General features: G+C 40.3%; 1 protein-coding gene across 8 annotated transcripts in view; it reads right to left on the reverse strand.

Annotated features, from left to right (window-relative positions):
* Positions 1-15,013, reverse strand: part of ptprz1a (protein tyrosine phosphatase receptor type Z1a) — a 168,935-nt gene that overhangs the window by 60,517 nt on the left and 93,405 nt on the right. For all 8 annotated transcript variants that reach the window (XM_032522882.1, XM_032522881.1, XM_032522880.1 and 5 more), the window contains exon 10: positions 3,572-3,698. In XM_032522882.1, the coding sequence (XP_032378773.1) occupies positions 3,572-3,698 (127 nt within the window). The remainder of the gene's footprint in view (positions 1-3,571; positions 3,699-15,013) is intronic.

The following is a 15,013-nucleotide window of genomic DNA, read 5'->3' on the forward strand; positions in this document are numbered from 1 at the left end:
GGGGGGGGGGGGGGGGGGGGGGGGTGGTGTCTTACCTGTCTGAGGCTAAGTCACACATCATGGAGACCAGATCAGACTGGTGTGTGAAGCATGAGGTGAGGTTTTACAAGTTTAATGAGATGGGAGGAGAGGGAGATGACCGGGTTTGGAGCAGAGCGACGCAAAGATCTAAAAACTATAATTATGAAGCTGAAAGCTCTTGTTGAAATACATTTTTAATAATAAATAAAATCAATGACAGGAAGAAAGAAAACTGGTTTAGTGTTCATATTGTTAGTTCATTAATTTATAGTCATACAACAGAAAGTTAACTGAAAAGTTGTAATTCGAAAGTTTTAGCCAATGATAAAAAAAAGCTTCAGGAAAGCCATATTTTTGCATGCTTTCCTTAACTTTATTAAAAAAAATGAATATAATTTTTTTATTTAATGTTTTGAAATAAGTTGGAAATAAAAATGACACAATGATATCCTGATTTTAACCCTCTGAGGTCTGAGGGGCATTTTTAGGGTTTTGCAGATAACTGATCCCCATGTGTTTCATATCAAAATGTTAAGAACAAACTCGGCTAAACTAGTTCCAGGGCAACGTGTAAAGAAATTATTTGGCGCTAAAGCAAAAAGATTTCTCAAATCTCTTGTGAACAAAATACCTTTACTCAATGGCTTTGGTGTTTGAAATGAGTTTCCAAAAGTCCTGGGTTCACGAAAGTAGCGTAATATGTAAAAGAAATGGTAAATAAATGTCTAAAATTACATTTTGTAATGTGCTTTTTTTCAGCGTCTCTTGTCCTAAGAGGTTTAAAAAGAAAGCTTTGCAGAAATCAGCCAAAATCTGCAGATGTTTGAAGCTGAAACAATCAAAGGTTAAGTGTTCTTTCTATTTAATCATGTATTAATCAATCAGGGACCAGTTTAATTGTTAGTAATTACAGCTAAAGACCTAGCTAGCGTCAATTTTTTTTTTACATTTGTCACATTTTTGTCACTTTTATTGACATTTTTATCTATTTTTTTACCAATTGTTCTTTTCTCCAAATGCTATAAGTGCTATAACATTCATGTAGTAATCAATCAACAACCGTTTTAAATGCTAATAATTACAGCTAAAGACCTAGCTAGCGTTAACGTTGAGCTAGCCAAGCGGTTGTAGCACTAAACAAATTTGTAAAGCTTTACTTTTTTATGTTTGTCACTTTTTCTGACATCTTTTCACATTTGAGTCACTTTTATTGACATTTTTATCTCTTTTTTAAAAGTTCTTTCACCAATAGTTTTTTCTCCAAATGCTATAACATTCATGTATTAATCAATCAAGAACCTGTTTAAATGCTAATAATTACAGCTAAAGACCTAGCTAGCGTTAATGTTGAGTGAGCCGAGCGGTTGTAGCGCTAAACAACTTTGTAAAGCTTTTTCTTTTTACATTTGTCACTTTTTTGACATCTTTTCACATTTTTCTCACTTTAATTGACATTTGTTCACATTTTAGTCATTTTTATTGACATTTTTATCTCTTTTTTTAAAGTTCTTTTACCAATTGTTTTTTCTCCAAATGCTATAAATGCTATAACATTCATGTACTAATCAATCAAGAACCTGTTTAATTGCTAATAACGACAGCTAAAGACCTAGCTAGCGTTAACGTTGAGCGAGCCGAGCGGTTGTAGCGCTAAGCTAACGTATCTTTATGACGCCGAACGCTATTGTTAGCTGCCATCATGCTAGCTTGTCCTTGGACTTTTGCAGCTAAGATGGGGGCCGTAATGTTCGGTTAGCCAACATGCTAACATAGCTAATGGTGTCCCAAATGAGTCAGTCAAGCTACGTGTTGCTACATATCACCCATTCACGCATGCTGACACTGAAACAGGATGCAGGGTATTTTCTCTTTTTGTCACCAGACACATTAGTTTATTTAATAATAGGTTCAGTTGAAATACAGTTAGTGTGATTATCATTGCAGTCCACGTTACACAAAATGCTGCTGCGACACATTACTCTCACTGTGAGAGGAACAAGGAGCGGGCGCCACACAGTGAAAACAAAACAAAGATGGCCGACTCTAGAAATGACCCCAAACCAACATGTTCCATCATCTTAGAAATATAGAAACACTACATAGAGAAAGCAGCACACAGAGGCACGTATGAAACAGCTGAGCACAGAAAAAGACGAGTGTGTGTGTGTGTGTGTGTGTGTGTGTGTGTGTGTGTGTGTGTGTGTGTGTGTGTGTGTGTGTGTGTGTGCGATTAAATCCTCACAAAACACAGAATATACGGCACAGCCCAGAGTGACGGGCAGGGAGGGGAAAGGGGGAGATAAACAGGAAGAAGAACAATAAATAAATAAATAAATATCAGTGGTTTCATCTAGGGTTCAGAGGAAGGATGAGTGGGAGGGTGGAAATGTTTTAAAAAAATTATTAATGTGACTGGTGATGAAAATTATGACCAAAGAAGAAGAAGAAGAAGAAGAAGAAGAAGAAGAAGAAGAAGAAGAAGGGGTTTTTACACTAACCATTTCAGAAGTCTGTCCTTAAGTTAAAGTCAATTTGTTCCCTCATAATTTTAGATATTATATTTTTCACTCAGTTTTTTGGCGTTTTCCAATGCTTTCAGTTAGCATTTGAATGTCTAGGTGTTAAATGAAAATCTGGTTTTATCTGGTGTTACTGCTGTTTAATATGGAAGCCCATCTCTGGAAATAAGTGAAGGGAAGTCAAAATGCATAACTTACACAACTATGTAATTACAAATTCAAAACTTAGGGTTAAAACCGAGATACTCTGTAAAGTATTTGCCATTTTGAGTCACAATTTTGAGATTATGAATCCAATTTTGGACTGAAATTACGAGATTTAAACCTTTAGATACTAAAACATAAGCATAAGATAACACCAACTTTTGACTAAGTTCTGAAAGACTTATCGTACTTTCTATAAATTCTATGATTTTGAGATATTAAATCATTGTGTAGTAAATCAAGTTGTCATAATTTTTACTTAAGAAAGTCATAAACATGACACATCTCACAAGTTCAAATTCATAAAGTCAGAACTTTCTCTCAGTCAATCACACTTTTGACTTAATGTTCGTCATTACATAAGTTTCCTATTATTCTTTTATTTTGAAGTGAATACGCTCCTATAGCTTAACCCTTGTGTTGTCTTCCCGTCAACCATGAAACACTATTATCGCTTTTTCGGACATGTTGCCACTTTTTCAATGTTGTGGGTGCTTTCTTTGATGTTTTTTACAAAGTTATTTGATATTTCCAATGTCGACATTTTCAGCGCTTATTGTCAAGGCATTGACCCATTTCTTGTGATTAAAAAAAGAACTGAAAATGGGTCAAATTTGACCCGAGGACAACATGAGGGTTAAGTCTATCTCTACTCTTTGATTTCATGAAGTCTTTTCTGCTCGGTTCTAAGACGCCAGAGAAGCAGTTTTCCATTTTTTAATGCTTCCTTTAAAAAAAGAAAAAGAAAAAATGGCCCCATATTGAGAAAAACGGGTGCAGTTCATCTGCCGAACGCTACGCTCGGTCTCGGTCTCGGTCTCTCTTACCGGGGTCGTCGTCGGGCATGGCGACCGTCAGCAGGTCGCTGACGCGTCCGTACAGACCGTTGGTGCAGACCGCCACCACCTGGACCACGTAGCTGGTGTTGGCCAACAGGTCGTCGAGTATCGCGCCCTGGTGGAGAGAGGAGGAATGACACCAGCTCTGAACAGCCATCAAGATGATTAGGGTCAGTCTTCGTTGTTTTAACCCTCGTGTTGTCTTCACTTTCGGGACCCGTGACTTATTTTGGGGTTTTAAAAACAATTCTGAAATAAAATGTTACTTCATAATCTATTTACAAATATTGTCTTCCTCTCAATTTTAAATAATTGAGATAACGTCTATGTTTAGGGAATGCATCAGTCTCTACTAGCACACTATTAAACATGGAAGTGGGGTTTGTTTTTTGTCATAGGGTTATAATTCATGTTCAAAATCCACTATGAAAACAACATAAGTGTCATATCTTAGATAATTTTCTGATTGAGTCAGGAATACATGTTTATCACAAGAAATAAGGAAAGGCCGGTGATTTTCAGGTATTAAATAATGTATATTTTTACAATTTTTCTTCTTGTAAAAATCTGAAAATGGGTCAATTTGACCCGAAGATCATACAAGGGTTAAGAGGAGAAAATACAGGTGAAATTGGGAACATATTGAGACTTTCCCCCCCCCAAAAAACGCTTCTATAGGTCGTTCGGTCAAGCAGCAATAACAACCTGTATTTACGTTTATAGCGGTGGCGCCCTCTAGTGGCCGTAGTCATTATAAAGAAAAGCAGGAAGTAAGGTGGCTGAGCATAGGAGAGCGGGGATCGAGTCCGGTTTAAAAATAAAAGTAAACTACAAGTTGTTGTTTTTAACTCATTCTCCTTTCCTGACCCCCCCCCCCCCCAAAAAAAAAATCCCATACCTTTCACCATACATAGAGATGGAACTTTCCATAAGATCTTCTCTCGTTGCAAATGCTAAGTGAATAAATCCATGCCAACTCTATGTAGTGGGAAGGGTATGTGATGATGGGGGGGGGGGGGTAGTATCCTGAGTGCGCACGGACCGCTACAGGAAATCATTCATTCCACAAACAATAACACTTTTTAACACGTCACTCTGGGTGCTAGATGAGACTTTGGACACCACACTACTGCACTAATGAACACCTGCACATTGGTTTATTTAAATTTACATTTTAGCATTTATTTAAGCAGTTGCACATTGTTCCCCCATCCTGTAATATTACAATATTTGTTCTTTTACTTTCGTATTGATTCATGTAATTGTATGTATGTATATTTTCCTAGTATTTCATTTACACTTATATTGTGCTTTGTGACTGATTTTTGCTGCTGTTACACAGGAATTTCCCATTTTTCTTGGGATCAATAAACATCTATCTATCTATCTATCCATGAAATAACTGGCCTTTAAAAATAAAAATATGCCTCTATGGAAATTTAACATAGGGGGGTGTATACTTATGCCCCCTGTATTTTAACATAGGGGGTGTATATACACCCCCTATGTTAAAATACAGGGGCATAGTATACACCCCCCTATGTTAAATACAGGGTCTAAGTATACACCCCCCTATGTTTAAAATACAGGGGCATAAGTAACACCCCCTATGTTAAAATACAGGGGCATAAGTATACACCCCCCTATGTTAAAATACAGGGGGCATAAGTTACACCCCCCTATGTTAATACACAGGTCTAAGTATACACCCCCCTATTAAATACAGGGCATAAGTATACACCCCCCTATGTTAAAATACAGGGGGCATAAGTATCACCCCCCTATGTTAAAATACAGGGGGCATAAGTATACACCCCCTATGTTAAAATACAGGGGCATAAGTATACACCCCCATGTTAATTTCCATAGAGCATATTTTTATTTTTAAAGGCCAGTTATTTGGATAGATAGATAGATAGATTTATTGATCCCAAGAAAAATGGGAAATTCCTGTGTAACAGCAGCAAAATCAGTCACAAAGCACAAATAAGTGTAATGAAATACTAGGAAAAATATACATCATACAATATACATGAATAATAATACGAATAAAAGTAAAAGAACAAATATTTGAATATGTACAGATGGGGGAACAAAAATGGTGCAACTGCTAAATATATGCTAAATGTAAATTTAAATAACCAAATGTCAGGTGCATAGTTGCAGTAGTGTGGTGTCCAAAAGTCTCATCTAGCACCCAGATAACGTGTTAAAAAGTTTTATTGTTTGTGGAATGAATGATTTCCTGTACGGTCCGTGCGGCCTCAGGATACTACCCCCCCCCCCCCACATCACTACCCTTCCCATCATAGAGATTGGCATGGATTTATTTCACTTAGCATTTGCAACGAGAGAAGATCTTATGGAAAGTTCATCTCTGTATGGTGAAAGTATGGGATTTTTTTTTTTGGGGGGGGGGGGGTCAGGAAAGGAGAATGAGGTTAAAAACAACAACTGTAGTTTACTTTTATTTTTAAACCGGACTCGATCCCCGCTCTCCTATGCTCAGCCACCTTACTTCCTGCTTTTCTTTATAATGACTACGGCCACTAGAGGCGCCACCGCTATAAACGTAAATACAGGTTGTTATTGCTGCTTGACCGAACGACCTATAGAAGCGTTTTTTGGGGGGGGAAAGTCTCAATATGTTCCCAATTTCACCTGTATTTTCTCCTCTTAACCCTTGTATGATCTTCGGGTCAAATTGACCCATTTTCAGATTTTTACAAGAAAAAAATTGTAAAAATAATACATTATTTAATACCTGAAAATCACCGGCCTTTCCTTATTTTGTGATAAACATGTATTCCTGACTCAATCAGAAAATTATCTAAGATATGACACTTATGTTGTTTTCATAGGGATTTTGAACTAATTATAACCCTATGACAAAAACAACCCACTTCCATGTTAATAGTGTGCTAGTAGAGACTGATGCATTCCCTAAACATAGACGTTATCTCAATTATTTAAAATTGAGAGGAAGACAATATTTGTAAATAGTGATGAAGTAACATTTTATTTCAGAATTGTTTTTAAAACCCCAAAATAAGTCCCGGGTCCCGAAAGTGAAGACAACAACGAGGGTTTAAAACAACGAAGACTGACCCTAATCATCTTGATGCTGTTCAGAGCTGGTGTCATTCCTCCTCTCTCCACCAGGGCGCGATACTCGACGACCTGTTGGCCAACACCAGCTACGTGGTCCAGGTGGTGGCGGTCTGCACCACGGTCGTACGGACGCAGTCAGCGACCTGCTGACGGTCGCCATGCCCGACGACGACCCCGGTAAGAGAGACCGAGACCGAGACCGAGCGTAGCGTTCGGCAGATGAACTGCACCCGTTTTCTCAATATGGGGCCATTTTTCTTTTCTTTTTTTAAAGGAAGCATTAAAATGGAAAACTGCTTCTCTGGCGTCTTAGAACCGAAAAGACTTCATGAAATCAAAGAGTAGAGATAGACTTAACCCTCATGTTGTCCTCGGGTCAAATTTGACCCATTTTCATTCTTTTTTAATCACAAGAAATGGTTCAATGCCTGACAATAACGCTGAAAATGTCGACATTGGAAATATCAAATAACTTTGTAAAAAACATCAAAGAAAGCACCCCAACATTGAAAAGTGGCAACATGTCCGAAAAAGCAAATATAGTGTTTCATGGTGACGGGAAGACAACACAAGGGTTAAGCTATAGGAGCGATATTCAATTCAATAAAAGAATAATAGGAAACTTATGTAATGACGAACATTAAGTCAAAAGTGTGATTGACTGAGAGAAGTTCTGACTTTATGAATTTGAACTTGTGAGATGTTTCTGTTATGACTTTTAAGTAAAAATTATGAACTTGATTTACTACACAATGATTAATATCTCAAAATCATAGAATTTATAGAAAGTACGATAAGTCTTCAGAACTTATCAAAAGTTGGTGTTATCTTATGCTTATGGTTAGTATCTAAAGGTTTAAATCTCGTAATTTCAGTCCAAAATTGGATTCTAATCTCAAATTGTGACTCAAATGGCAAATACTTTACAGAGTATCTCGGTTTTAACCCTAAGTTTTGAATTTGTAATTACTAGTTGTGTAAGTTATGCATTTTGACTTCCTTCACTTATTTCCAGAGATGGGCTCCATATTAAACAGCAGTAACACCAGATAAAACCATATTTTCATTTAAACCTAGGACTTCAAATGCTAACTGAAAGCATTGGAAACGACGCAAAAATGAGTGAAAAATATAATATCTAAATTATGTAGGGAACAAATTGACTTTAACTTAAGGACAGACTTCTGAAATGGTTAGTGTAAAAAACCCTTCTTCTTCTTCTTCTCTTTCTTCTTTCTCTTCTTCTTCTTCTCTTTGGTCATAATTTTCATCACCAGTCACATTATAATTTTTTTAACATTTCCACCCTCCCACTCATCCTTCCTCTCTGAACCCTAGATGAAACCACTGATTATTATTATTTATTTATTGTTCTCTTCCTGTTTATCTCCCCCTTTCCCCTCCCTGCCCGTCACTCTGGCTGTGCCGTATATTCTGTGTTTTGTGAGGATTTAATCGCACACACACACCACACACACACACACACACCACACACACCCACACACACACACACACACACACACACCACACCCGTCTTTTTCTGTGCTCAGCTGTTTCATCTGCCTCTGTGTGCTGCTTTCTCTTAGTAGTGTTTCTATATTCTAAGATGATGGAACATGTTGGTTTGGGGTCATTTCTAGAGTCGCGCATCTTTGTTTTGTTTTCACTGTGTGGCGCCCGCTCCTTGTTCCTCTCACAGTGAGAGTAATGTGTGCAGCAGCATTTTGTGTAACGTGGACTGCAATGATAATCACACTAACTGTATTTCAACGACCTATATTAAATAAACTAATGTGTCTGGTGACAAAAGGAAAATACCCTGCATCCTGTTTCAGTGTGCAGCATGCGTGAATGGGTGATATGTAGCAACACGTAGCTTGACTGACTCATTTGGGACACCTAGCTATGTTAGCAGTTGGCTAACCCGAACATGACGGCCCCCATCTTAGCTGCAAAAGTCCAAGGACAAGCTAGCATGATGGCAGCTAACAATAGCGTTCGGCGTCATAAAGTACGTTAGCTTAGCGCTACAACCGCTCGGCCGCTCAACGTTAACGCTAGCTAGGTCTTTAGCTGTCGTTATTAGCAATTAACAGGTTCTTGATGATTAGTACTGAATGTATAGTCTTTATAGCATTTGGAAAAAAACAATGGTAAAAGAACTTTAAAAAAGAGAGTAAAAATGTCATAAAAATGACTAAAATGTGAACAAATGTCAATTAAGTGAGAAAAATGTGAAAAGATGTCAAAAAAGTGACAAATGTAAAAAAAAGCTGTACAAGTTGTTAGCGCTACAACCGCTGGCTCTCACTCACATTAACGCGTAGCTGTCTTTAGCTGTATTATTAGCATTTAAACAGGTTCTGATGATTAATACATGAATGTTATAGCATTTGGAGAAAAACTATTGGTGAAAGAACTTTAAAAAAGAGATAAAAATGTCAATAAAAGTGACTCAAATGTGAAAAGATGTCAGAAAAAGTGACCAACATAAAAAAGATAAGCTTTACAAATTGTTTAGTGCTACAACCGCTTGGCTAGCTCACGTTAACGCTAGCTAGGTCTTTAGCTGTAATTATTAGCATTTAAAACGGGTTGTGTTTATTACTACATGAATGTTAGAGCACTTATAGCATTGGAGAAAAGAACAATTGGTAAAAAATAGATAAAAAGTCATAAAAGTGACAAAAATGGACAAATGTAAAAAAAAATTGACGCTAGCTAGGTCTTTCCTGTAATTCTAACAATTAAACTGGTCCCTGATTGATTAATACATGATTAAATAGAAAGAACACTTAAACCTTGGATTGTTTCAGCTTCAAACATCTGCAGATTTGTGGCTGATTTCTGCAAAGCTTTCTTTTAAACCTCTTAGGACAAGAGACGCTGAAAAAAAGCACATTACAAAATGTAATTTTAGACATTTATTTACCATTTCTTTTACATATTACGCTACTTTCGTGAACCCAGGACTTTTGGAAACTCATTTCAAACACCAAAGCCATTGAGTAAAGGTATTTGTCACAGAGATTGAGAAATCTTTTGCTTTAGCGCCAAATAATTTCTTTACACTTGCCCTGGAACTAGTTGTGCCGAGTTTGTTCTTAACATTTTGATATGAAACACATGGGATCAGTTGATCTGCACAAACCCTAAAATGCCCTCAGACCTCAGAGGGTTAAACATCAGTGATATCATTGTGTCATTTTTTTCCACTTATTTCAAAACATTAAATAAAAAATTATATTCATTTTTTTAATAAAGTTAAGGAAAGCAGGCAAAAATAGCTTTCCTGAAGCTTTTTTTTATCTGGCTAAACTGCGAATTAACTAATTCAGTTAACTTCGTTGTATGACTATAATTAATGAACTACCAATATGAACACTAAACAGTTTTCTTTCTTCCTGTCATTGATTTTATTTATTATTAAAAATGTATTTCAACAAGACGCTTCAGATCATAATTAGTATGTTTTTAGATCTTTGCGTCGCTCTGCTCCAAACCCTGCCCTCCCCTCTCCCCCATCTCATTAAAACTGTAAAACTCACCTCATGCTTCACACACCAGTCTTCTGGTCTCCATGATGTGTGACTTAGCTCAGACAGGTAGAGACCCCCCCCCCCCACCCGTCCCCGTCCCCCACCCCACTGTCCCCTGACATGCCCCCTGTGTGCTGTGCGTCTGACGATGACAGAAACATGATTAATTACAAATGCTTTATGTTCGAGGTTTTCTGGACACGACAGAGACGGACGGAGAGAGAGACAGAGACAGACTCAGACCCAACAAAGAAGCCAAAGGACATAATGAGACAACGAGACAGAACAAGACAAGGAGACAGAACGAGACACAAAAAGACAGAGAGAGAGACAATGACAGAACGAGACAAAGTGACAGAACAGAACAAAGAACGAACAAGAAAAAGAGACACAAGAGAAGACAATGAGAAAACGAGACAAAAGACAGGATTAGACAGAAACCAGACAAAGAAGACAGAGAGAGACAGAGAAGAGATTGACAACTGAAACAGAACAAGAGAGAAAGAGACAAAAGACAGACGAGACACAAGAGACAGAAAAAGACAGAAAGAGACAATGACAGAACGAGACAAAAAGACGAGAGAGACAGAAAGAGAAAAACCTACTGACACAGGGAGAGAAAAAGAGACAGATTGAGACAAAGAGACAGAGATAGACAGGACGAGGAAAAGAGACGAGACCGACAGACCGAGACAGAACAAGAAATGGAGAGAGACAGCAAGTCAGGAAGGGTAAATAGAGACGACGTGGACGAAAAAACAGAAAGAGACACAAAATGCAGACAGAGTCAAAAGGACAGACTGAGACGGGAGACAGTAGTCAGTAGGACGTCACGCTGCTCAGTCAAAAGGTTTTCTGTGTTTTGCTTTTTTTTCTGTGCTTTTTGTCCATGCATGCACGTCCAAATGTGTCCATTTGCCAGCATTATTGTCTGTCCCATTCTCATTGTGTCTTTCATGCACTCCGAATTCTGCTTGAAGTGATGTGGGAACAGTCTTTCCCTCTTTTCATTATACAATTATACAGAGTGTTTTTTAGGGTTTAAGTAACAAAAGTAAACCAAAGTTGATCTTTTCATTTTTTCTAAAATCCATCCAAAAATACGAGTCCCGTGTTTGTCTCTCCTCTCCGTGATGTTCTCGTCCCAGTTTATTCAAATAGGTTTTCCCATGTAACACGCCTCCTTCTTACATGTTCAACTCAGGAAATCACCACCATCATTATGCACCTCAGAGAAATGCAAAGGTCAAAATAGGCAAGAGTTAAGCTGTGTGGATTTCATGAGTTTGACTTTTTCTGAGTTATTTGTTCTTGTTTGATAACTGTTGTATACTAATGATGCAACATGTGCCTTTTATTCCAGGAAATACCTGGACCCAAACTCAGATGAATTTGAACGATGAGGTAAGGAAACTTTTAATTTTCTTTCAAACTCTGCATGTCATTAGGGCTGCAACTACCGATTATTTTAAATTTCAATTATTAGTGGATTATGTTCGCGATTAATTAAGTTCACTTGAAGTTATTTGGTCTATAAATTGGAGAAAAATTTTGATCAGTGTTTTCCAAAGCAAGATGACATCTTCAAATGTCTTGTTTTGTCCACAACTGAAGACATTCAGTTTACTCTCACAACGAGAGAAGAAAATAAACATATTCACATTGTGACATGTTGTCCTCGGGTCAAATTGACCGTTGTCCTATACAATGTTCTTTTTAATTCTCCAAAATAACATGATTGATTCCACCCAACGCTCTTTGTCAAGTACAAATCTCTACTTTCATTAATTGGGGGCGTCTTATTTAATTTATAGTATTTGAAAAATGTTTTTGAAATAGTTGTTGAGTAAAAGTGACATATTCCAGTCTGTGATTATCATCAACATCCATTCCTTTATTTTAGTCTAAATAATCCTATTTCTGCTTTTCTAACTCAAACATTAGGTAATATTTTCCTATAAATGGGTTAATTGACCATAATTCCAAAAAATAACTGTAACAACTAAAGTTAATAAGTTAGAGTTACTAGTGTTGAAAATGTAAAAAAGTGACAAACTTGAAAAAAAAAAGCGTCAAAAGTGTTGAAAAAGGGACAAAACATACGAGAAAAAGTTTAAAAACGCGATAAAAAAGCGTCAACAAAAGTGTTGATTTTCAATTTTGAAGGGAAGACAACACGAGGGTTAACAAGCTGCTATCAAGAATTATCAATTTTGATTAATCGTTATCCAAAAATAGCTCGGCGATTCATCAATAGTTGACATAATTTGTTCATCTTTGCAGTTCTACATATCATTACTTAGTTCATCCTCTTTCTCACCAACAGGACAACTATGAACCCAATCTGGCTTGGAATTGAACCGGTCCAAACCGGAGTTACGACCGGGCCTGGTTCCTACGTCACCGAGAACCACGACTCGACCACGACCTATCGCCTCTTTTACCTTTACCTGGCATCAAAACCACCACGGCAATCTGTTCGGAGAAAAACCACCACGGATTCAGTTTCCCCAGTCAGATCCACCAGCTGGTCAAGTCCTGAGCCATTCTGAAGAGACAGCACGGCAGTACCACTCCACGCGGCACCAGATGTACTCCCTACAACCAGACACAAAAGGAGACCCTCGACTCGGTGGCACCGCCCCCTTTTACTCCACAACAACAAAACATAAGGAAACCTTCATTCCCACTACTCCTCTATACCCAATGTAAAGACACATGCCTTCCTGGAGTCCTAAGTCCCAATGACTCCTCTGAATTAGCAAAAGACGACGTTAGTAGCGCTACTCCTACGCTCACGCAGTGCAAAGACAAAAGTGGTAAAAGTATTTCTTCACACGGCACCGTTACCAGCGACGCTGAGGTCTCACACAGCACACAACAACAACTCGTCGTCCTTCGTCTACGCCGAGAAACGGCCGAGGCTTGGCTCGTCCAATATACGAAGACACGCCACCACTGATGGAACGTGTCTGCTGGACCCGAGGTCTTCCAGAGATGCAGACTTCGACCCCACCACCTTCTTCTCTGGCAAAGTTTGTCCCCCGTAGCCCACATCCCAAGCGTTCCTCATTTTTCGTCTACCACGACTCTTGTCCGGCTGAGTGGCGTTCTCTTGCAGACCACACAGCCAATGTCCCTGGTGAGCGCCCCTTTGTCCTCCCTCCACCTCCACCTCTTCTCCTCCTCCTCCTCCCTTCTGTGTGACACCGCGACCCCTCCATCTGCCTGCATGACCTCCCTCCTCGCCCGGCCTGTGTTGTCTGCCTCTGCACTGGACTCCCAGCATGCCCTACCCGCTTCGCGGTCTAGCAAAGACCAGGCTTCTCCTTCAACCCCCACTCCCTGCCTCCACCCTGCCTCACGTCCCTCACCCCTCGAACCCCCTGCTGGTTTGGACCCTGTCTTCCCCGGTGTCGGGGTTCAATGATAATGATGCGTGGTGATGGTGATTTGTTGTTCGGCTTTCGTCTTTGTCGGTCCCTCAGGCGACCCCTCAGTGTTTAGCGATACCCCTCCTCTAAAAACGGTCCGGATCCATCCAGCACCACCGCCCACGCCGCCGCAGACGTCCGAATCCTCCTGGATCCTTCACTCTCAAGGTCTCACTGTCTCTCAACCCCACCCTCCACCTTCAGTTATGTCTCTCTGACTTTACCTTTTCCAGCACAACGCCGTGGCTTGTCCCGATCTTTCTCACTTGTGTTGAGGACGCGAGGTACGCCACGGGGAACACCATTGAGTCATTTCTCCCCGAGGTCAGCGGTGATGTGTTTTCTCTAGCTAGCGACGTGGACCCCTTGTGCGGCTGTTCTCTGGAGCCGTCGGCGTCCTCGTCCTGGTTGCATGCCTCTCCTCATGTCCCCTGCCGTCCTCAGCCTGGAACGCGCCCTAGCTTAGAACTTTACTCGAGTGTGGGCTTCCCTTCGGCCTCTGGTGTTGTTACAGACGATCTTCCACCCTCTCTGTCTGTGGCTGTGTTCTGACGGTTCTGTCGTTAGACCAGCCTCTGCTCCCCCATAGCGCCGTCTCTCCCTCATCGTCCTCTTCACACTCCTTCCTCGCCGAGTCACCCATAGTGCCTCCCGTTTCGTTGCAGCCACGCGTCTGGCGCCAGGGACCCCTGTGTTTCTCGGCATCAGAACAGACCCCCGCCCTACAAACCTTTGCCCACCCTTCTCACCCAGCCAGCTCCCCCTTCAACCCCACACCCCAGAAGGACAGCTTTAGACATTAGCAGCATGCCTCCGGCTCGGCGCTGTTCCCCGACATCCCGGAGGGCGTAGATCGGAGTGGGACAGGGTTCAAACGTCGGCCTCTGGAGAGAGCGTGTTCCTATTCACCCAACGTCCGCTAACGCCGTTCCCCCGTCCCCGACCTTGAATCCGGCCAGGCCCCCGACGTTTGGAGGGACGCACCTCGGCGTTCTATTTTGAAGCGAGCGGCAGTGCCATCGCCTCAGAGGTAGGAGCACGGCGGAGCCAGCCACGTCCCGCTGTGCCCTCGGCTCACCCTGTCGCTGGGCGGGGGATGATTAGACGGCTCGGTCAGGTGACAGCCTGTACTACAACGAGACGTCCTTGTATTCAGTATCTCCAGCGCCAAGAGAGAGTTGCGAGACAGAGGAGCCAGTGCCGCAGGTAAACAAAAGCCGTAAAAAACTGCATTTCACCTGCAAAATCAAGGGATCAGGAAAAGTGCTTCTGGACACAAAACTTCAACAAAAACATCAAAATCATCAACAAAACTACATTTTATTTGTATTGAATGCGAGAAAACT

This window comes from Etheostoma spectabile, chromosome 8 (assembly GCF_008692095.1).
Source record: "Etheostoma spectabile isolate EspeVRDwgs_2016 chromosome 8, UIUC_Espe_1.0, whole genome shotgun sequence".
NCBI lineage: Eukaryota > Metazoa > Chordata > Actinopteri > Perciformes > Percidae > Etheostoma > Etheostoma spectabile.